This window comes from Amphiura filiformis, chromosome 5, assembly GCF_039555335.1.
Source record: "Amphiura filiformis chromosome 5, Afil_fr2py, whole genome shotgun sequence".
NCBI lineage: Eukaryota > Metazoa > Echinodermata > Ophiuroidea > Amphilepidida > Amphiuridae > Amphiura > Amphiura filiformis.
In genome coordinates, this window is record NC_092632.1 from 57,951,702 (window position 1) to 57,974,732 (window position 23,031).

Below are 23,031 nucleotides of genomic sequence, written 5' to 3' on the forward strand. Positions count from 1 at the left end.
GTGCATGGTGTCCAGTTGTATGGATACATAGACCCTGGAAGATGATGGATGTAGGGGGTGAGTTGGCAAGGTACGGTGGCATGGCATTAATCATGACATGCAACTTTCACATTGTATTTTACAATGGAAGTTATCCACAATTATCTGTGTTCCCCATATCATCATGAAATCAGATGTAACTACTGGCTATATTTAGAGAATAAAAGATAGGATTTTGTCTTTTGCCTATTAAATATCGTGTCATAATGGATGGGCTGGCCAATATTTTGAGTAGTGGATGCCGGCGCAGCCGGCATCCACTACGATAAAAATGTAATGTAATGTAATTTTGTGAGAAAAACTGCCTTTTTCAGAAAAAATAAAGTTACTTTTGTGAGGACATCCCGTTGTTTTAAATGAAGCGAAACCATCACAAACATCTAAGCCGCCGAATCGCGTTTTAGTTCTCATACGTGTATTACGCGAGCGTATTATCGCTAGCGATCATTGAGGAGCAACAAAGCGTGCCGCCGTTGCGTGGCGTAGCGCCCTGACTAATATCACTATCAACTATTGTGAGATATTATACACCAGAAAACCAATCAAATTACGTGAATTCTTTACAAGACGCACCCATTGAATAAGAATACCATTTCATTTGATCAAAATATTGTGTGAGATGTCAACTCTCAAGCACATTGCATTGTTTTTGAAATGCATTTTATTAATACCCAGGCTCTTTTTGTCAATCATTTTTGATATTTTTGTAGAAAATCAGCTACTGGTACCTATCAATGTCATATAAGCCCCTGAAGCAAAAAACATGTCGTATGTATCTGCTATATGTATATATTTGGTGGACTCAAATTGCCAGTGAAGATCTAGTACAGGATTTCACACGAGTCAAGTTCTCCATTTGCATCAAAATAGCCATAAGCCATTTGCACACATCCCTGATGTCGCTTCTGTGTCTAAAAGAGAAAATGACTCTCCTCATAAGTGTATGGTTACAAGTGCGAATGTGTAATGACTGTGTTTATGGTTCATTATGTCCGGAGGCTGGATTCCAGATAGGTTAGATGGAGGGAAATGCATGGTAGAACAACTTGAATTGCCTCTAAACAGTTTCTCAATACAGTGATGCAGGAAAAAACCCAGACAGACCAGACCAGACAGATATAGAGGAGATGATAATGAACATTGAACACATTGGTGGTGTCATGTTTTGCCAAATGCTTGGAATAGATGGAAGTCAACATCATTATGATGTGTGAAGCTAAATGGGAACCTTTTCATTTGACTTGATGAAGTTTGTATGATTGACATACAGAGAACTGGGCCTGGCATCATGCTGGCATGTTGACTCACTGTAAAACAAGCTGGAATTTTTTCTGCAGCACTTTAACTTCTATTTCAAATGTCTGGTGAAGAAGTTGTATGCATATTATCATTGAGTGTACATCTTTTGGTTACTTTGGTGTTTATAAACTAAGCTCAAAAAGAAACTTATAATTTTTTACAACTTGTGAATCACAAGGTCATATCTTAAAATACTGTCAATCAAAATGAACCAAAATTACACACAGGATTACCTTAATACTCTACTCAAAACACATGTTAGTAACCAAGCAGTTGTCCAACTGACACAACATCAAAATGCACTGTCATGGGACAGCTTCCTGGACTTCCTTCACTTTCACAGCCCAACATTTGGCACCCAGGACAAAAAATCTGTGAGAATGCACACAAGATCCTTGCACAGATGATAAAATGGTGCTGCTTTCTGTTTTTCATACACTTTTTTCATGAAACAGGGCTGGGCTGTGAATGTGGTCCAGGAAGCTGTCCCATGTCAGTGCATTTTGCTGTTGTGTCAGTTGGATAACTGCTTGGTTACTGACATGTGTTAAGAGTAGAGTATTGACGTAAATCTGTGTGTAATTTTGGTTCAATTTGATGGACAGGATTTCAAGATATGACCTTGTGAAAAATTAAAAGTTTCTTTTTGAGCTCAGTTTATTTGGTGTTTATATTTGAGGTAGCATGTCTTTCAAGAAGTTAATACTTACACATAACAACACTAGAATTGAACAAAATCAATATTTATCAGAAAAAAAACATTTCAAAATGGTCTTCAATCTACTTTTAATTGGATGTAATATATTTACATTGTGTACCATATACCACAAGTCTTTACAAGTGAGAACTTTTGCTTCTCAGTGTTTTTTTACCCTTCACACATTATTGAAAGATTCAATAATATATCTTTCAATTATATCATATTAATGACTGCCATCATCATATAGATAATTCATTGAGTTGTCATAGTGTGGGCATTTGTTCATCATCACATCAGCAGCTTTCTATGAATTTTACAGCCAGCCCCCTGGTCACTATGGTCAATGACACCATGCATATATGAGAGATGACACCCAATACTGACAGATGGACAGGGCAGATGGATACCTGCAGCATGCCTTCATGATCCTGTCAACATTTCCTCCCCAGTTTCTCTGAACGGTGCCTCGTATTGCTCACAGCATAAGATTCCAGAATCGGAGGAACCTCTGAGTTGTCAAACTGCCTGAGGCAACATTTTGAATAGTCATTGAAATTGATTTATTTAATTTCTTATTTTCAAGGGGTTTTTCCCATTTTCCCCTGCTCCAGACGTATCCTATGTGTTATCTTCATGCAGAGAATAATTTACAAGCCGGGTTTTGATTAAACAGAGCATGAAACTACATGCTTGTCATTTGTATAATGTGCCTGATGCAGATACTTGCCGAGCTTATTTGTTTACAAGGGTAGACAAATGAGGGCTCACTTCATATTTTGAGGGGACTCTGTAATCAAAGGATTTCTACGTGTGATTTTATGTGGAAGTTCTTTGCACAGCCCCTGCATCCAGTGAAGTGAAGTACTTCTAAAAGAGATTTGAAATTATGGACAAGTTTTGATTCATGTCATATCTATTCAAAAACTTTATATACAATTATGAAATTTTAGAAACAATGCAGTTTGGAATTCTTTTCATATAATCATCAGAAATCATCAAGGAAGTCTTGATATCAAAATAAATCAAGAAATTAAGACACCATTGAAAAAAAGTTTTAAATAATAAATAATGGTATGATTTGTTACTTGTCTTTTCAGACCTGCAGTCAATGGCGGTGCAGAAGGATCACATTCAGCTACAAGACAAGCAACCAGGATTGTCAAAGAGCTTGGTGATATCAGAAGTGGAGTGGATGCGGCTATAATGGTAGGCAGATCTCAAATCATGTCCCATTGCAGAGCAATTTGCAAACCTAAAATTAAGTTCAAAATTAAAATATATTTTTCACATACAAAGATTCAATATTTTACATGCTGTATTCCCTTTCCAAAATGGCATTGCACCTTAGATTCAATTTTGCAAAGTAAAATAAGAAGAATCTCTTGGAAAATCTTATGGGAAGAAGCCAAAATGATATTATATGAAATATAAATATAAAAATAAATAAATTTTTAAATCTTAAGTGAGACTCACTTCCTTCTTTTGAGTATTTAAAAAGCAAAACATTTCATCAAACAGATGCTTTTCAAATGCCTATGTCTTTCCAAATGTGTTTTGGTCAAGCAGAATGTGTAATTTTGAGAAGATGTTAAAATATTTTGGGAGAGTATTGTCATTTCAACAAGAGAATATTTTGTATCGGATTGTAATGGGATTTTAAATTTTGGACTATAATTTGGTTCACCTCAAGTTTGGTAGTGACGTATGTGCGTATTTTGCTCGCCGCAGTATCGAATCGCGCGCGGAAGGCTGAGTGTACACGCACGCGTACAGAGGCAGTTTGTTGGCACGCTTACGGCGCAACCGCGAAATAGCATTGACGTCACTACCAAACTTGAGGTGAACCAAATTATATCAAGTAACTTGTTTTACTTTATTGCATCATAAAATTCTCATCTTTTACTGAATATCTGTGCAAATGACAAGATATGGCATTATTTGCAGCCATATGTGACGTATCATGTCAAAAGGAGACACTTTTGGGCAGGTTATCAATTTTGAGGTTTTTACATATCTTAAATAATTTTAATGCCGTTTTCCCCAATGTAATTGGACATTCCTAAGCGAAGATATTGAGTTTGTAAGTTATGGTATTATAAAATTGGAAATTGAGATATCGGCCTTTAAAATATTATTGACAATGTTGAGAGTAGGAATTACCTTGAAAATGTCTCAAAAATACAAGATGCCAGTTATATTCGTGTCTAAAACTATCAGACAATATGTTTATCATTAATAACATCACAAATTCGCAACAAACCCAAATTGTGAAAAAATCACCCCGGACAGGTTTTGGCTATTTCTCCATTTACGATCCTGCCCAAAAGTGTCTCCTTTTGACATGACACGTCACATTTATTGATACAATTATTTTGCCAATAACAGCAGACATTATTACGTTCACTGTATGTTACCATAACCAGGTTAATCTGCATGATTTTTATCTTACTGAGATATTTTTAGCACATTGTGCAACAACAATATCATAGGCAGATTTATGCAATGCTATATGGGTCGCCTGTATACATTGATGAAAAAAGTATCACAAATTTCTTTTACAATATCACCATGGTGTCATAATCTTAGGTTGTCCTCATAAAGGTCAGTCATATTTGAAGTGCACCAACCAAAGTTTGCATCACATTTAAACAAAAATCATCCAAAAATGTGATCTTTACCAGAGTTTTTGCACTAAATGAAATAAGATACACACAATATGAAAGCAGTAGATTCATCATTTTATATATTTTTGGTTTCAATTCACAGAGGCAAGCAGCAGCATCACCTATATCATCATCAAGTATTCATCAGGAACCCCCCAGGAATCCACCCACTCCCATCACCAAAGCATCCGTTACAACCAACTATCATGAACAACTGCTGCAGGTAAACCAACCATGAAACACTTTTAAAACATTCATGAAAGCTTTCTTGGGATTTCATCAACCCAAGTTTTGAGGCGCAGTAATCTTGATCAAATTATATTTTACATTTGACATATGAAAATATAAGTGCATTCTGCTTTATATGATTCATATGTTTTGAGTTTAATCTGAGATGGAGAGTGGGACTGTATAATATGGAAAAAGAGAAAGTAGATTTGTTTTACCTTTTAAGCTCATTTATCATATATTTTTTTCTTGCGGTGTAGTTGCATTTGGTTATTAGCTTTTGCTAGGATGTGTATGAAGGGGGATTTTTTTGGCTTGGATATACTTATGGTGTTTTGACATTATATACAAATTAACTCACGCTTAGTTTACCATGAAGTGACAGTTTTTAGAAAATATAGACACAAAAATGGGTCCTTTTTGTAGAGCATCAAGTACATTTGTAAATATTTTTAAAGTTTATGATTTGAAATTTCACTTTACAGGATGCAGAAAGGGAGGTCGAGAGGAGAAGAAGAAAAGCATTGTCAGAACCGGCACCTCTAGACGACTATCTAGTATGTATTGTTGAATATTCAGAGATTTAATTGATCCAAAACATATTATGCATTATTTGACTTGAGTTTTCAGTTTAATTCCTGGCTTTTACTTGGTCAAATCCAACGTTCCATTTCAGGTGGGAAAAGTAATAGTTACATTACAATAATAACTGGTCATGAATATGAATAGTTTTTAGGTTTTAGATAAACAATTTCATCTGAGCAGCCTGAAAAAAACCCAGCATTATTTGCATGAAACGGTACTGTATTTATTATAAGTGGACATTTTCGGTGGTTAATATTATGTGTTTTGTCAATTTTGAACTGTTTCACTCATATTTGAATTTTTTAACTCATGCACAAAATGAATATATTTGTGCATTGTTATTTTTGCGGTGGCTGCTTTGAACATGAAAAACACAAAAATAAATGTAACATGAAAATATCTGTACTCCATAATATTTCTTTAACAGCTTTCACTCTTTGATTTAGGGATGGGGTATGAACGTTTGGACAGTATTTATTGTGGGACATTAGAGCACATCAGACATCGAATACAAAGAATGTCTTTCTGATATCAAATAATTTTGATTTTTTGAAATTCGCAATGTAATTCAAATTTTATGGCAAATCATTAAAAATTGATATTTTTGATATATAACAGTACTGGAAGTAAACTTTATAAATCTGATGATTTATACTTGAAGTGTATGTATGTGGGATGAAAAGCTGACGATCAATTGAAAATTTTGACCTTTCGTATTGAAGATATGGATTTTTTTTCCCCAAAACACCAAAAAAAATTAGGTCTTTTGGAAAAAATCCATATCTTCAATATGAAAGGTCCAAATTTTCAATTGATAAATCAGATTTTCCTCCCAACTACATACACTTTAAGAATATATCATTAGATTTATAAAATTTACCGAGGACTGTTATATATCAAAAATGTGAAAAATATCAAATTTTAATAATTTGTCATAAAATTTGTATTATATCGTGAATTTCAAAAATGAAAATTATTTGATATCAGAAAGACATTCTGCGTATTCAGAATGCAATTCGATATGTCTGATGTGCTGTCATGTCTCACAAAAAATACTGTTGAAACGCTTAAAACACTCATTCCAGATCCCTTAAGGGGTGGGGTATGAACGTTTGGACAGTATTTATTGTGGGACATTAGAGCACATCAGACATATATCGAATTGCATTCTGAATACAAAGAATGTCCTTCTGATATAAAAATAATTTTGATTTTTTGAAATTCGCAATAAATACACATTTTATGGCAAATGATTTAAAATTGATATTTTTGATATTTAACAGTACTCGAAGTAAACTTTATAAATCTGATGCTTTATACTTAAAGTGTATATGCGTGGGATGAAAAAGGCGACGATCAATTGAAAATTTTGACCTTTCGTATTGAAGATATGGATTTTTTCCCAAAACACCAAAAAAAAAAATTAGGTCTTTTGGGAAAAAAATCCATATCTTCAATCTGAAAGGTCAAAATTTTCAATTGATCGTCGGCTTTTCCTCCCAACTACATACACTTTAAGAATATGTCATTAGATTTATAAAATTAACCGAGGACTGTTATATATCAAAAATGTGAAAAATATCAAATTTTAATAATTTGTCATAAAATTTGTATAACATCGTGAATTTCAGAAAATGAAAATTATTTGATATCAGAAAGACATTCTTCGTATTCAGAATGCAATTCGATATGTCTGATGTCCTCTCATGTCCCACAAAAAATACTGTCGAAACGCTCATTCCAGATCCCTTAAGCTTGACTGCATGTTATTTCTCAATGAATATGTTAGTATGTAGTGTGTCTCGTGTAAAGATGAGAGTAATGTCATGGTGGATTTCACAGTGCCAGATTTGAATTAGTGCATTAAGTGCATGTGTATATCCCCCTAGGGATTGGGTTTGTGGGGCACATTAATTTTTTGGTGGGTATGCTCCCCCAGGATTTGGAGATGGTGGGTCTTTAGGAGCTGATGGCATACTGTTAAAACAAGACAAGACGGACTTATAGTTAAGTGTAGTCCACATTGATTTGCTCCATCTTTTTTTTTTTTTATTATTATTTTTATTTCGGGTGGTTTTCTCGAACCACGACAGCTCTCCATATCCTCCTGTCCTGCATCGCCGTTCCCAAGTCCGATGCTTCCAGTCCGGTGTCTTGCTTGAGTACATCTACATATGTAAGGGGTGATCTACCAGGGTTTCTTGTTCCATGTTTGGGTGCCCAGTTTATCAGATTTGCTCCGGGTTTGCTCCATCTGCATGATGTTATTGGACATGATTCAAGTTGATGTCTTATGTAGCATGGCAACCACACATTATCATGAAGGGTACCCAACAATTTGATATCTAAATAGCTGTCTCACGTTGGATTTTCACATCATATATTTGGGGCAATCAAGGAAAATCAATTCTGTGTTACTGTTAATACCATAAGTTTGTAATGTTTGTGATAGTTCCTTAAGATGTTCCAAAAATCATATCAACCTTTTACCTTTATAAATTAGCATCTTTGGTCCTGATACAGATTTCGACTGGAATTTGGAAAACCAATTTAGTTTCATTTACATAATCTCAATCAAAAACAAAACCTGCTAGCTGGCCTAAAAAAAGAACCAAGATTGAGTACTTAAAGGTCATGCTTACCCTGTAGGTTTGTTAACATATATTCTTGGCAGTTTATGAAAAACCAAATCAAAACTGCTATTTTCATATCCTAGAGGATATGTGTCAAGGTGTCCAAATATTGCACTTACAGTTCATCAGGTATTGCTGTCATTGAGTCATGGCAGAAATGATGATATAACATTTATGTAGAATGAGTCTTGCTCGATTAATAGGGGAAGTTTGTGTAAAATTATTGACAAAAAAAGGCATATGTTTGCCTAAAAATGACTATTTTAGTCAAAAGAGTCATATTTTGTGCCTTTTGGTTCATAAGTGCCAATATCTAAAACATTAAAATATTTCCTTGGAATGGAGTCACAAGATTTTTAAAAAAACAAGGACCAAATTTTGATCACATGATTTTTTAAATGGTGTCTCCAAAAAATATTTGTTTCTTCTTTTTCTTGTCAATAGACCTACGGTAAATGTAAAAGGTGTACATGTTTGCGACATATCTTATATTGCCCTTTATAGTACAGGCTACATAATACTGAAAATCTCAAAATTGGACTTGCTGTTCCTAAGATACAAAAACCACATAAAACTTACAACAATCAAAATGAACCCTTCATTTTGGAACTTGGATTGCTTTAGTCATGTTTCAAGATTAGGTTTAGTAACAAGTACCCTTTTTGTACCTAGATGACTCTTGTCAATGTATTTTTTTATGTGCAATGACAAAAACAGAAGCAAGAACCTGAGATCTTGGAGCCTCAATTGCATGTTGGCTTCCATAATAATGTAATATGTTTAATGATAGAGTATGTCTTACAATTTTGATCATTGCAGCACTCTCTCTCTCTGGCCTAACACCATTGCACAAAGGGCACAGAAATTGTCTTTCATGTTCCAGTTTCCCAGAGTAGTGTGAAATAAATAGACTAGGAGGTAGTATAAATTTAGCGCCTGATATGATGACGCACAGTTTGCAATCCAACGTCAGTTAGTCTGCCTACCCATCATAGAGTTTGCTATACACTTGTAACTTGGCTTCCTTTGTTTCAGTGTGATATTGGTCATGATTTGAGTTGAATGCATTATATCAATCATATGACTTAGTCATCACATAAGTATTGGTCAGTAACCCATAGTGGACTAAATGCATGGGGTGGGGGTACTTTCCTTAATAAGTTAATGGACAGCTATGTGTTTTGCCTTTTGATATGGAGTTCCAGCAATTTTGGTAGAGTGATGACCCCTCATATATCGACAAATAAACCCAGAAAATGGTGGTGAATTTCTTTTTTTAGTCTAGTCATTGACAATTGGTGCACTCAATATGTGCGGCATTTTTAAATGCATGTGTGTGTGTGTGGAGGTGTGGGAGTGTGCACACAAGTTCTTGCATTAAGGTTGCAGCCAATGAAAATTTGCAACCAATAAACTTTGCACAGGCATCACTAAATGCAATTACCATATTCATTCCATTAACCGCCCATGCCCCTATATAAGCGCCAACCCAGCGACTTTACTATATATGATCCTCTATCATAACGCAGAATCCATGTATGCAACTACTCGTGTATCAAACACAGGGCCTCTACACACAATAGTCCATATTCTGGGCCATTTTTTACATATATGTAATTCTATAAACAATATAAAAAATTAAGTGTCCACCCAAAATGACTTTGTTAAGTGCCCTGGGCGGTTAATGGAATGAATACGGTAAACTAATAAATAGCACTGTAAATCTGCAATGGGCTATTCCAGGTGAAATCCATACACCCCCTATGGAAGACATGGCCTTAATCTCCCACACAGGTGTGTAGATATCAAATGGAGTCACCAATTCAGGCAACCCTATTTGAAAATCGCACATCCTGTGTGAAAGCCATAATGGTATATGGATTCAAATGGAATAGTCCATTCTGGTGAAAAGTAGGTATACACATGGGTATAGGTCTTCAACATACAATGGCATGATGCCATACATAAATATGATTTTGTTGATCCCCCACCAAGTATGTTTATCTTCTAATGTAAGCCCAAGTTTAGGTTATCATAGAACTAACCCCGTTCTCAAACCGCGACGCCTCTCGAACAGCGAGCGGAACACGCAGCGAGCTATATCCTACAGTTGGAAAATCATCATACAGGTATCCGAGTACAGCACAGAAGCCAGTGCTAGGTTATCATATTCCTAAATCTGTAAAAGCAGCAACCTTAAACATTTTTTTTGACACTAACAGGGTAATTTGGCAATTGAGTTATTCAAAAGTACTCGCTCATGGTATGATGACAAAACATACCATAGAACCACAATAATGGGCTAAATTTAATAAGGTTGTCAATGAATATCAACTTGACAGGCCACAAAACTTGTCAGTAACATCGTACAAAATGTTGCAACATGACTTGACATTTCCTGTTACATACTTTGCTTCCATTTCCATACCAAAATTGTCAAGAGCATGTGATGTAAAGCAAACAAGAATAGGTGCGATTGGTGACAGGTGAGTGATGGGAGCCACTCCAGGGATCGATGGTGATTGTGCTGGGCTTGGACACATGATTATGACACAATAAGCAAGGGAATCATTTAGCTATGTTTCATGTGCTGCTGATTTGGTGCATAATAGAGTCATGACAATGTAATTTAAATATAGTTCATACATTGTTAACTGAAAATTTTGCAAATCATTGCTATCGCCCCAGGAGATTAGGGTTATGTTGTCGGGATAGGATTATGATGGTCAGGGTTAGGATTTAGGGTTAGGAATATAAGAGATTTCAGATATGATTCAGGTTGAGTGGGGGTGACCACTGTTCCGAGGTTGTTCGGAAAATGAAAGTACAAATTTACCATGCTTGCTGCTTGGAACGCAAATGGCACAAAATTAAATACCATGCTTGTAATGCGTAACATGATAAATCTTTTGTTTGTATTTTCAGAGAAAACCAGAGCCTGTTGAATTCAGCAGTCCTCCATCAGCCGTTCTCCGCCAACCGTTATCGCCATCTCAGTACAATGCACCTGTCCCATCGTCCTCTTGTACAGAAGCAGAGGCGCTTCTCAAACAAGTACAAGCTAACAAGGCATATCTAGAATCCAACCTGGATATCATAGCTAGGGCTACCACAGAAGAAGAACTCTATAGTTTGATGGAACACCTCTATCAAGATGAGTAAGTTATGTGACAACGACAATAAATCAATTACAGCGTACTCCCCGTCAGTACAAATTTTTAGGGTTAGGAACCGTAACTCTAAAAATTCGGACTTACGTTGGTTCGGACTGACAGTGTTTCTGACTGACGGGATGTACCTCAGCGTACAGTATAAGCAAAGACAGGATTAAACAGACTAATTTGCGTCTGACGCGAGCACGGTTTGTTTATGAGTATTGCAGGGTTTCAAATCCGACGCGAACCGGCTCGCGTGAAGGTTCTCGCCGTGTTGCAACTGGGCGAACCAAAATTGGTTCGCGCACAAGCTTGAAGTCTAAGATCACATTTTGTGTTATTTTTACCTTTTTTTTCTGCAGCGGAAATGTGATTTAATAATCTCATTAATCCATGAATATAATTCTGAAATGTTGGGGGAAAAGGGCAAAGTTTTCATCATTTTAGCTGCCGATTACTTTATATTGTACGATCACGTACATGACGTACAGAGCGTGAAAGTTTCGCCCTGGCCTGTGTGTTTACAACCCACCATCCCATAATAATAGATATGACCTCGCTAGTAATAAAAGCGTCTATGTCATTGGTCTTCATCTCACGTATTTCCACCAATCATGGCAACTCTTTCTTACCAAAGAGTCGGGTCATATGAATAATTAATCATGACATGAATAATTAATTGTTAAATGGCATCGTCAATTTAAAGCTTATTATATAATTATTACACGCATGTGCTCACCTTAATAACATCATTAGTGCATAAAAAAATATATAATTCTGAAATGTTTGGGGGAAAAGGCAAAGATTTCATCATTTTAGCTGTCAATTTATTCTACAATCACGAACAGAAAGCACAGTGAGCATGAAATCCATGGCCCATGTAATTTTAGTGTTTACAAACGATCACCCCCATAATAATAGCCGTGACCTCGCTAGTAATGAAAGTCTCCTTCATTGGTTTGTATCATTTTCACCTTGCCTATTTCCACCAATCACGGCATCTCTTTCTTACGAAAGTGTCTGGTAAACATGAATAATTAATCGTAACATGAATAATTAATCGTCAAATGACGTCGTCATTTTTATTACACACGTGCTCACCCTTTTACCCGATGTACAAAATAATATGTGGAATAAAATTAATTTAATTTGCATTTCATTTGGAAAGATATGTTTTAAAATTGCGAATCATATAACAGTACATACAAAAGCTATTTTAAGCAATTTTCAGCGAACATTTAAGGAAATTTGTAATAAATTTAGGTATGAATAAATCAAGTGAAATTAGGGGTATTGCGGTATATGGTATATTTTCATGTTTTGACATCTCTTCATCGCGTAAATAGCAGTAGGAGATTGGGTCATCCGCGGCCTCAAATTCTCCAAAAATAGAACTCATACGGGTGTGTAAAACCTTTTAAACTGTACTATATTTAATACATGAATGTTATGTTGAGGTCTCATTAATGCATGATAGGCAAGTCACAGCGATAGTCGAAGTTTAATAAGCTTAAAGAAAGTTGCTGAGCTTGCTGTGTACAGACTGTACTATACAGTGTAGTCAGTATTTTACGTTCGGTAAACTAAAATTACTTTCAGGATTTAAAGTTGAAACAACTGCTTTTAACAAAAAAAAAAAGATAATCAACTTGGTTTTGTTATTAATAATGTTATAGTAAGTTGCTTACAAATTCCCACCTATTTATAGGGTATTATGATTTTACAGGGTTTTTTTTCTCAATATTTTGCGGGAATCGAAAGCCTGGTTCTGATGAGAACCAAAGGTTCTCGCAAAAAGCCATTTGCGAGAACCTAAACTGGTTCCCGCAATTGATTGCGAATTTGAACCCCTGTATTGTGATGATTGAGTTCCTGAACACGGCGGTGCAACAGCATGCCTTATGGTTATTTTTGAACCTTCAAACATACAAACTATCTCAAAAGTTAGGTCTAAGTAATGGGAAACTTTCTTTCCTGAAGGCACCATGTCAACAATGCTTTGAAAAGTTACTTTTTGCCTTGTAAAAGTATTGTAATTTTTTGCCATTTTCTGTGATTCCTTTTCTCCAATCGGCACCAAATGAACCAACCTTCCATCTACACGCTACTAACCAATCAAGGGTCATGGGGAATTTGATTGACAGTGACATCAGATACAATCTAGTCTTTTTAATTCTGTCTAAGATTATAGTTAGAACACTATTGGAATGTTGTCTTGCAGTCATATTTTCATTAATGCTATATGATGAATGCTTATGCCGTTTCCACCCACTCCCTATTTCTGCCCATAGCATGGTGGAGGGAAAAAGTCAACAGAAATGGGGAGTAAATGTGTATGGCAATTATCTTTATTGTGTGTGTTAAGTTCAGAAATGTTTTTAGTTTTGTTTTACTCAAGTTTACACCAGCATTAGGACATATCTGTGCAGAAAAATTCTGATATTTAAATTTGAATTGACTTAAATGATGGTGGTAGACAGAGAGTACAACAGTCAAAACAGTCACATTGGTTGACTCAAATATTTTCCAATAAACCATTCTATGATGTGCTTTGAAAATAGTTTCCTTATGAATATAAGAATGAATTTATATTTATGAACTGAATTTGTTCTGGTAAAATTTAGATTTGTTTGACCATTTTATTAAAACACCACCTTAAAAACCTATTCTAAAATCCCTGTAAAATTTAAATGACAATTCTTGAGATGTGGGTTTCCTATTTCTGAAACAAAACGGACCACTTGCATTCACCCCTTAATGCCCTTATTATAAAAATGATGATCTTTGTGATGTGACTCATTTCTATTAATTGCATACATATCTCATAGCAATTTGTAGACAGAAAGTTGACGAAACACACATACTTAAACTGGATCTCTAAAGATGCACTCCCGTGAAATATATAACATAAAATAAAACAAACGAAGACGGGAAACAGTTGTACATTAGCAGCAAACAGTTGTACATTAACAGCAAATCTCATAGCAGTAACACAGTGGTACAGTGGTTAGAATTCTTGCATCTGGTGTATGAGGTCACAGGTTTGATTCACAGGTGGTTGAAAACTTGCTGGGACATTCTTGGAGAATTTTGTCCTTCAGAGGGGACATTAAGGTGTTTGTCCCATGTACAGAAGAGCCATTCAGTGGCGTAACTAGGGGGGCAACGTGCCCCGGGCGCCATATTTAGGGGGACGCCGAAATGACGGTGGATTAAAAAAACCAATCAATTCGGCGCCCCCGCCAAGCAGAAGTCTAAATCTTTGCACGCATTTCAGCACAAATAGTCATTTGAAAGATCAATTAAAGACCGAAATTCGACTCCATTGTAACCAAATTTCATTAAAGTGGTTACAATCTGCGCGCAATTGTTTCAAAAATGAGTCACCAAGTGAGTTTTGAGAAGAGTAGGGTGTTAACCCCTAACTGTCCCAACAAAACCCGGTGTTCAAGTGGGCCCCAACAGAAATAAGCTTCGTAAGAGGTTTTATGGCGTTATCAAGGGCTGTCAAAACCGAACAAATCAAATACATTTTAGATCCGGACATCATCATATTTAATATACATTTGTATATCTCTCTGTATGTTGTATATCAAACGATGAAGGATCAACTGTAAACGAGCAAACCGTAAACATCCAGGTGCCTGACATAAAACAGACTAGAAGTGTTTTTGTAATTGTTTTATGTTATATATATATTTTTTTTTTTTGCATCAGGAGTGCAAGGGAAAAGACTCGAATTAGGAAAGAAGTTGACAACCGAATTGCTGGTATACAAAATGAAATTCAGGTAAGTTGTATCATTAAAAGGAATGGAGATTTGATTATGATGCTAATGACACACGATATAACAGTTGGGTTGGTGTGCTTGGATATTTGTTTGTTTGTTTGCTGGCAAGTTTGTTTGTTTGCTTGCATGATCATTTGATTATACAATTGTTCTTGTTGTTAAGTTTGCATGTTTTCTATATGTATGTTTGTTTTTGGCTTGCCTGTTTGTTTGTCATTGTTTGTTTGCCTCCTGTATTTACTTGTTTGTGTGTTTATTTGAATTCTATTTGAAATCTGGACTCAGTGAGTATCTGAGAGGAAACTATTGTTGAAATACTTTTCAAGGTATTACTTAATAGTACCAGTGACGTACCAGGCAAAATTTCCTAAGGGAGCAAAATTGTCCTGCTGACTTGCTACCAAAATGACTTTACTGGGATAGATACTTGCAAAGTATGTAAAATTTTACAAACTTGATACTAAAATGAGGCTATATGTGGATCATTGACTAACAGGCCAAAAAGAAGATGCACATCACAAATGTTGGTTGATTTTGTCCTAATATTTTGAGCATGGGGCCCACATTAGATACTTTTTATGTGCATATTTGAATTTACTTGTAAACATTTGGGGTTCTTTGAATTCCATTGTGAGAGCCACAAGAAAATGTACAATAGTGGATCATCAATAAACTGACAAATTTGTAGCCATTTCTCCATTGTATAAAGCAAATAAATGACATATAGTTAACCACCCAAACAGTCAATCAATCAACATATCATTCAATCACTGTGTCAATAAATCAAGTTATCTCTCCAACTTTCTCACCTTATTTATTTACAGGATTTTAGTCAATGCCTTCATGCATCTCCATGTTAGTTTCCATGATGAATGATCAAAATAGGCAGTGGATCAATCAACGTGTCAATGACTCAAATCATCTTTTGAAAGATTTTGTTATGTTATGTAAAGAGTTCTGTGGTATCCTAGATACATCTCAACATAAATACTGACTGGTGACAGATGAGATGAGTTAGTCAATCGGTCAATCACTCAGAGACTCAATAAATCATGGGCTTTATCATGATTTGTCATGTTGTATACATATAACAGGATCTCGGTGTGATGAGTTGGCAGAGTTGGCATGTGATTGATGGCAACGTCCTTGCCATTCAACAATTGTAATCTTTGTCTAACTGAAGAGAGATTGTTGCATCTGCCTTAGGTTTACTATCCTATGTGCAGAAATAGAACAAAAACAGGGGGTTCTTCAAATTATAGTACCATGCTCAATTCGCCCATCGTTTTTACCAGCACCCTGTGATCAAGACAACCATCAAATATTACAGTTATTTATGTATTTATATACAGTAACTATTTTTGTTGTTGTTTGGTTGATCTTCTAAAAAAACATGTCTTCAGTGATAACAGGCTTTCTAGGGTATGCCCACATTATGACATCGTTGTGATATTATACAGAGTTTTCTGGTATACTTTGTATCAATGGTTAGAAGAAAGGAATAGGCATACATTCAGTGTTCGAAATATGCCTCAAAAAGTTACATGCCAGCCGGGCTTGACCTTAAAAAGTTACCGGCCAGCCGGGCCGGCAACTAGATGCCAGTCAGAAAGGTTACCGGCCAGGCCAAAAAGTTACAGGCCAATGGCCGGCTGACCGGCCCTATTTCGAATGCTGCATACATTGGTACTAAACATAACAGCATGTTTATCAAAACTTAATCTGTCTTATATTACAGCAAGAACTACTGGTGCTAAAAGCTGCTGGAACTCATCATGGACCAACTAGACTACCTGCAGAAAGAGATGCTGGACCATTAGTGAACAAACCAAAATCAAAAGCTGGTAAAAAGAAGACCGTCCAAGCTAGGATTAATACTGGTCTCAAGAAAGGACAGAAGGCTGATGTAGAGGATCGGACAAAGACTAAATCAGGACAGGGAAAAGAGAATGTACCTACAAAACAACGTCAGATGGTAAATGAGTGAACTTGACCCTAGTATGTACTTAGCAAATTGGCCAATAGATTGACAAGTAGTAGTCTGTTTGAAATTATGTGGCTTTTCATAAAGAACCTAATGTAAGGGTGTCATTTCAGTTAAATTTGAGTTCCTTTCAGTGATAGTTTGAATTGAAGCAAAGACAGCTTCATAACGTGCTGGCTTTTCATAAAGAACCTAATGTAAGGGTGTCATTTCAGTTAAATTTGAGTTCCTTTCAGTGATAGTTTGAATTGAAGCAAAGACAGCTTCATAACGTGCTGGCTTTTCATAAAGAACCTAATGTAAGGGTGTCATTGCAGTTAAATTTGAGTTCCTTTCAGTGATAGTTTGAATTGAAGCAAAGACAGCTTCATAACGTGCTGGCTTTTCATAAAGAACCTAATGTAAGGGTGTCATTGCAGTTAAATTTGAGTTCCTTTCAGTGATAGTTTGAATTGAAGCAAAGACAGCTTCATAACGTACTGGCTTTTCATAAAGAACCTAATGTAAGGGTGTCATTGCAGTTAAATTTGAGTTCCTTTCAGTGATAGTTTGAATTGAAGCAAAGACAGCTTCATAATGTGCTGGCTTTTCATAAAGAACCTAATGTAAGGGTGTCATTGCAGTTAAATTTGAGTTCCCTTCAGTGATAGTTTGAAAAGCAAAGACCGCTTCATAACGTGCTGGCTTTTATTAAGAAATGTTCTTCCATGGAAGAACAGAGGATACCTTAAAACATCCACTGAATGAGTAACCCAGGCAAAAGAAGAAATAAAACAAACAAACAAACAAACAAACATTTCAGTTAAATTTGAGTTCCCTTCAGTGATAGTTTAAATTGAAGGAAAGACAGCTTCATAACATGCCTATAGATGAACTGGGTTCTAATTTATGTAATGAATTGCACATTTTTTTTCATGATTTGAAAATGGCTTCAAATCTTCAAATTCTGAATAGAAAGCAAAATTATACTTCTACGCTACTCAAATTTGACACACTCACCGGAGCGTTTTCACCGGGTCAACCGGCGTCTTCAGTAGCGTAGAAGTATAATTTTGCTTTTTATTTACGTTTACCGCTACGTATGAATATACATCATTACTTCAAATTCTGGTTGTGGATGTTCTTTTTGTTTTATATTTTACTTAGCGAGACAGCAGAGTTATCAGAATATTGTTTACATGTTTCCGCTTTTGTCTTTTCCATTTAACTAAGACTATTGGTGTCCCTATTTTCATTTTAGACTACAAAACCAAAGAAACTACCACCACGACCATCATCATACACACATAACAGAGATGAGGAGTACATAGCCCGGGTCTATGGCAAGGCAACATATCAAGCTCAGAGACGAACCCTCAAGACTGGACCATATCTGAGATATGCAACAGAACATACACCAAAGAAATCACCTACTAGGCCTGTGCCTGTAGTACAAACCAAAGGTAAGTGATTGACTGTGTGGGTTAGTGAGTGAGGGGGTAAGGTGAGTGAGTGAGTTGGTTGGTATACTTGGCTTTTGCTGCAACAACTAATTGTTTTTTCTTAATTACTTACCCTGAGCATTTGGACACCTACACATATACATGTTACATCTATACTAAGCTTATCACAGATCTAAGCATCATATAAACTAATGTAGAGCACCCTTCCCAAAAATGGTTTAAATCTCATCTTGTTACTTCCTAGTTTTCCATCTTTGTGATTTGCACCACAGAGCACCAATTTTAATAAGCATTAAAGGCTCATTTGGAGATGTGCCAATGGATTTTGTTATTTTCCTGTTTTTCAAAGAGGTATTTTGCATGTCTTGAACTTGATTTCTGTATGGTGTCGAAGTTCTATTGTACCAGAAACATTAAAATGGTCACAAAATTGAGCAGTTTTAACATCAAACATACTTCAGTTGTTGTATTTATGCATCATAATAATGTTTTACACATACTTTTTCATTTCAACAGGAATAGAAGTCAAGTCTTCCAAAACCCAAACCAAAGAGTCCTCATTACCAATCAGCCTTCCACCAGGCAACCAGTTTTTCTTTGACCCCTATCCATCTCATCAACCATCCACCAGTGCTTCGGTAGCCCCTACCCATGGGCAACTCATTCCCATGGCAATACCATTGGGTGAACCCAGGGTAGGGGTTGGTCTGTCTCAGCCTGTGACTATTACAACAGGAGGACCTGAAGAAGGAGCCAGTATGCCAATGGGATCCCCACGCCAGAAGACTACCAATGTTGCCGTAGTGAATGTTGTATCAGAGAGAAGGCCACAACTTGAAATGCATGTGAGTTTATATTGGAAAGGACATTTTTCAAAGCATTTGTCAATTATGTACAAAAATTCAGTCCTTTATGATTGCAATCAAAACAATAAATGTCAGAGCTTTATTGTATTTAATCTTTCTCATTGTCTTGCCAACTTAGAAATGTTTGTTTTAGTTGTTGTGTAAAAAGTACACCCATCAAATGTGTGAGTATCGGCTTGACTCATTGCAACCCATATATAAGCCCTGCAGATTTTATATGTGTATTTAAAAAGGAGCTCTGTATGAAAGTTTTAGTTTGGTGATTAACTTTCACAAACTGCATCAGAAGGATTCCAAAATTGAAATGATAACCAAAAAGATAGAAGGTGAAAAGCTAAAATGCCAAACCTTTCAATCAAGTTCAGCAACTAAGCCCTATGGATAAAGACACAAGATTCAAGAGAATATTTTGTCCCGTCTTAAGGCCCTACAAAGAAAGCTTCACATAAATAAATTGCATAAACACTATTGCTTACTGAAAGAAACCTGGGCAGATTCCACAAAGACCTGCAGCAAGTTTCCAAACATAAGTGCTGAAAGAGCAGATGATAACTAGCCTGGTATTATAACAAGTCCTTAATCCCAGACAAAAATAACCTATGGATGCTTGGGCACTTTGTCAAAAGTCTTTGTGAGTTTCTAAATGCTCTTATGCCTTTTACCACTTTAGCATTTACCAAGTGTAAACATAGACACGGCCCCACCAACTCCTGCTCCAAGTGAAGACTCCATTGTACAGCCACCAGAGGAACCACCACCACCATCTCCACCTCAGGTAAGTGGAAACCCCAAGCACTTTCAGGAATACCAATGAAGAGGAGTTTTTTGCATTTTATACAATTTCAGATCTGTCTTCTGAGATGCTGCTGTGTCCAGGCTTTTAATATAGAACCGGGATATAGAACTCTCTTTGTTTTTTATTTGAAACAAATGTGAATGAATAAGACAAACAAGTTGATGTAGTTTTATAGTACTGCATGGGGCTCCATCTTGGTTAACATGAATATGGTAGTAAGTGAGGGAGCAGGGAGCACATCTCCTTGGCAATGATTCTCATAATTGAGAAAATGATGCCATATGTGAAAAAAGGATGGGGAAAAGAAAATAGAAAAGCCCTGCTCCTGTGGAAGAAATCACTTTCTACATCCTTTGTCTTTCATTTTCTCTCTATTTCTCTCTTGATCTCTCTTTACTTTCAATCTCAATCTCTTTCAATCTTTTTTGGATCTTTTTCATTCTCTCTCAATCTCTCTTGATCTCTTCATTTCTCTCGTGATATGTCTCTCTTGATCTCTCTCAATCCAGGAATCAATGGAGTGTCTCTGGCTAGATTTCAATAAATGCATTGCTTATTTCAACAATGTATCAATACTTTGTTTTGTACTTGCATGCTTCTACCTCAGGATTCACCCAAAGCAGAAGTAGCTGCAGACACCCAATTCTCCAATTATCTTGAAGTAGAAGATAAAGTAGAGGTTAGCACAACTCAACTGTTTTCGTGTTGCACCTTAATTCACTCACCATACATTGCCTGTCAATTTATTTCATTTGCACTATTTTGTTGTAGATCCTGACTTTGTAAATGAAGAAATTGAGTCCAGGTTAGGGTTTTCATTAACACACAAATAGCATGTATACGCCTTCACACACTTCGCGTGCCATGTAAAATCCAAAATGGAAAGTCCAATGCGCACAAACTCTTGAAAACGTACATGTTCATATATTCCATGATTTGACTTAGAAATATCCCATATTTTCATATGGGGGCCGACGGAATTTACCTTTGTTATTATGAGAATGAACATTTGTTTTGGGCCATAGCTAGTGGTCGTATGAGTCATTAGTAATTATTTACTTAAACAAAGATACAAATTTTTGTTCTGCACCCCTCCCCCATCCCACTTTATAGATTTGTGAGCATCCTGGCAAAAAAAATTGGGTCAACAATTCAGCGAATGTGAGACACACATTTGTTTTAAGACAATTACCCCCTGAGCAATGTGTAATACCTCTTCAGAGGAAAAAGTTACAATTGAAAGGGTACAAAAAATTGAATATACCCCTTCAGCAAAATGCTTAAAGAAAATGCCCTGGTCCTGATTAGCTGATTAAATTAGGTCATATGTCAGCATCCACTGGCTGATGAAGTAATGTTGCATGGTTTGATCATCACCTATTGTTTACAGGCCTGCCAACAAAGTGGGGGAGGAGTGAATACCACCTGGACCTCATAGGGGGCCTGAGGTGGAGAGCACAAAAAGGCCCTTTTTTGAATCCCTTGCTCATTTTGAGATAACATGTACATTGTAACTGCATTTCATTCTTATTTGTTTCATTTTAACATTTTCCCATGTTAATCATAGTTATCAACTTAATTAACATAACTGCATGTGTATATAAAACCTTTCATTTTAAAAATTAATTGCACTGTTTCACTTGTGACTTCTCTCTAGTCCGAATGGTCGCTAGTCCTAAGGTTCGCTAGTCCGAAGGGATGCTAGTCCAAAAACCAAATAAAGTATAGAATAAGGGTTAGGATTAAGGGTTAGGGTTTAGGATTAGGGTTTAGCGAGCCTTAATCTATATTCGGACTAGAGAACCTTATTTATTATGTGGAGTTTTGTGGACTAGCGAACCTTCCGACTAGAGAACCCGATATTTGGACTAGTGAACCTTTTTCAGAATTCGGACTAGCGAATTGGTAAATTACATGTTCGGACTAGTGAACCTTCGGACTAAGGAGCCTTCAGACTAGAGTTGTCACCGTTTCACTTCATGATGAACCAGTAGATTTAAATAATAGGTGATCATCAAGGATACTTATATTGATATTATTAGTCACCGCATGAAGGGGAGGTATAGCAAAGGAAGTATCATGCCATATGTAGCCAAAGGCTGCATGCAGGTATGAGACGAAAGCAAAATATTCCCTTCCCGCATTTAAGCTGGATACAATAAATGTATCCTATCACATTTCAATCATTTTGCAAAACCTTGAACAGTTAGGCAAATTTTACACATTTGAATAACCCTTCTCCGAAAGCGTCAATTGAACAGACCCTGGTGCTTCTTGATTGTGCATATAGTACTTCTTTTAAGTGTAAAGTGTGCTGAGGCTTGTGGATCAATGTCTAGGCGTTGTGCCGATGTGTAGCACACTATAAATCACTGCGGTTTTTTTCCTCAAAAAATAATCCTAAATCATCAACATCATGTGGTTGGCTAACAAGACAAGATGTCATATTATAAAACCATTATGTGATGTTGTCATGTATATCATTTGTTTATAAACAAACCATTACAAAGCATTAATTGCAAGCGATTTCAACAAACAAGCCGCACCCATTATAGACATGAAACATTCACAGAAGCATTCAGTGCTGTATCATCTTGATACTAAATAATACAACTGGGATATCCAATAACTGAAAAAGCTTTGCTAGGTATCCTATCACTCATATCGTCTTTGATACGCATTGTCAATTCTTAATGGTGCATAGACTGTAGCTTTCCTCTTTGCCCATGGGGGTTCCTTTTCATTGTTCCTATGTAGATCTGGGTGTGTGAGGGGAGAGAGTCTACCCAGGGGCTGAGTGGAGATGTGTTTAGGGGGCGTTGTGACTAGACAGTATCCTGCTATGGTTATT

At 36.2% G+C, this 23,031-nt stretch overlaps 1 protein-coding gene across 1 annotated transcript in view; it reads left to right on the top strand.

The window, feature by feature from the left end:
- Positions 1-3,140: 3,140 nt before the first annotated feature.
- The window catches only part of LOC140151692 (protein TALPID3-like), a 55,773-nt gene continuing 35,882 nt past the window's right edge, over positions 3,141-23,031 (top strand). Inside the window, exons 1-10 of the mRNA XM_072174028.1 lie at positions 3,141-3,244; positions 4,805-4,924; positions 5,415-5,486; positions 11,073-11,305; positions 15,020-15,092; positions 16,831-17,067; positions 18,317-18,518; positions 19,035-19,363; positions 20,055-20,159; positions 20,776-20,859. Of these exons, the coding sequence (XP_072030129.1) occupies positions 3,242-3,244; positions 4,805-4,924; positions 5,415-5,486; positions 11,073-11,305; positions 15,020-15,092; positions 16,831-17,067; positions 18,317-18,518; positions 19,035-19,363; positions 20,055-20,159; positions 20,776-20,859 (1,458 nt within the window). The 5' untranslated portion in view covers positions 3,141-3,241. The remainder of the gene's footprint in view (positions 3,245-4,804; positions 4,925-5,414; positions 5,487-11,072; positions 11,306-15,019; positions 15,093-16,830; positions 17,068-18,316; positions 18,519-19,034; positions 19,364-20,054; positions 20,160-20,775; positions 20,860-23,031) is intronic.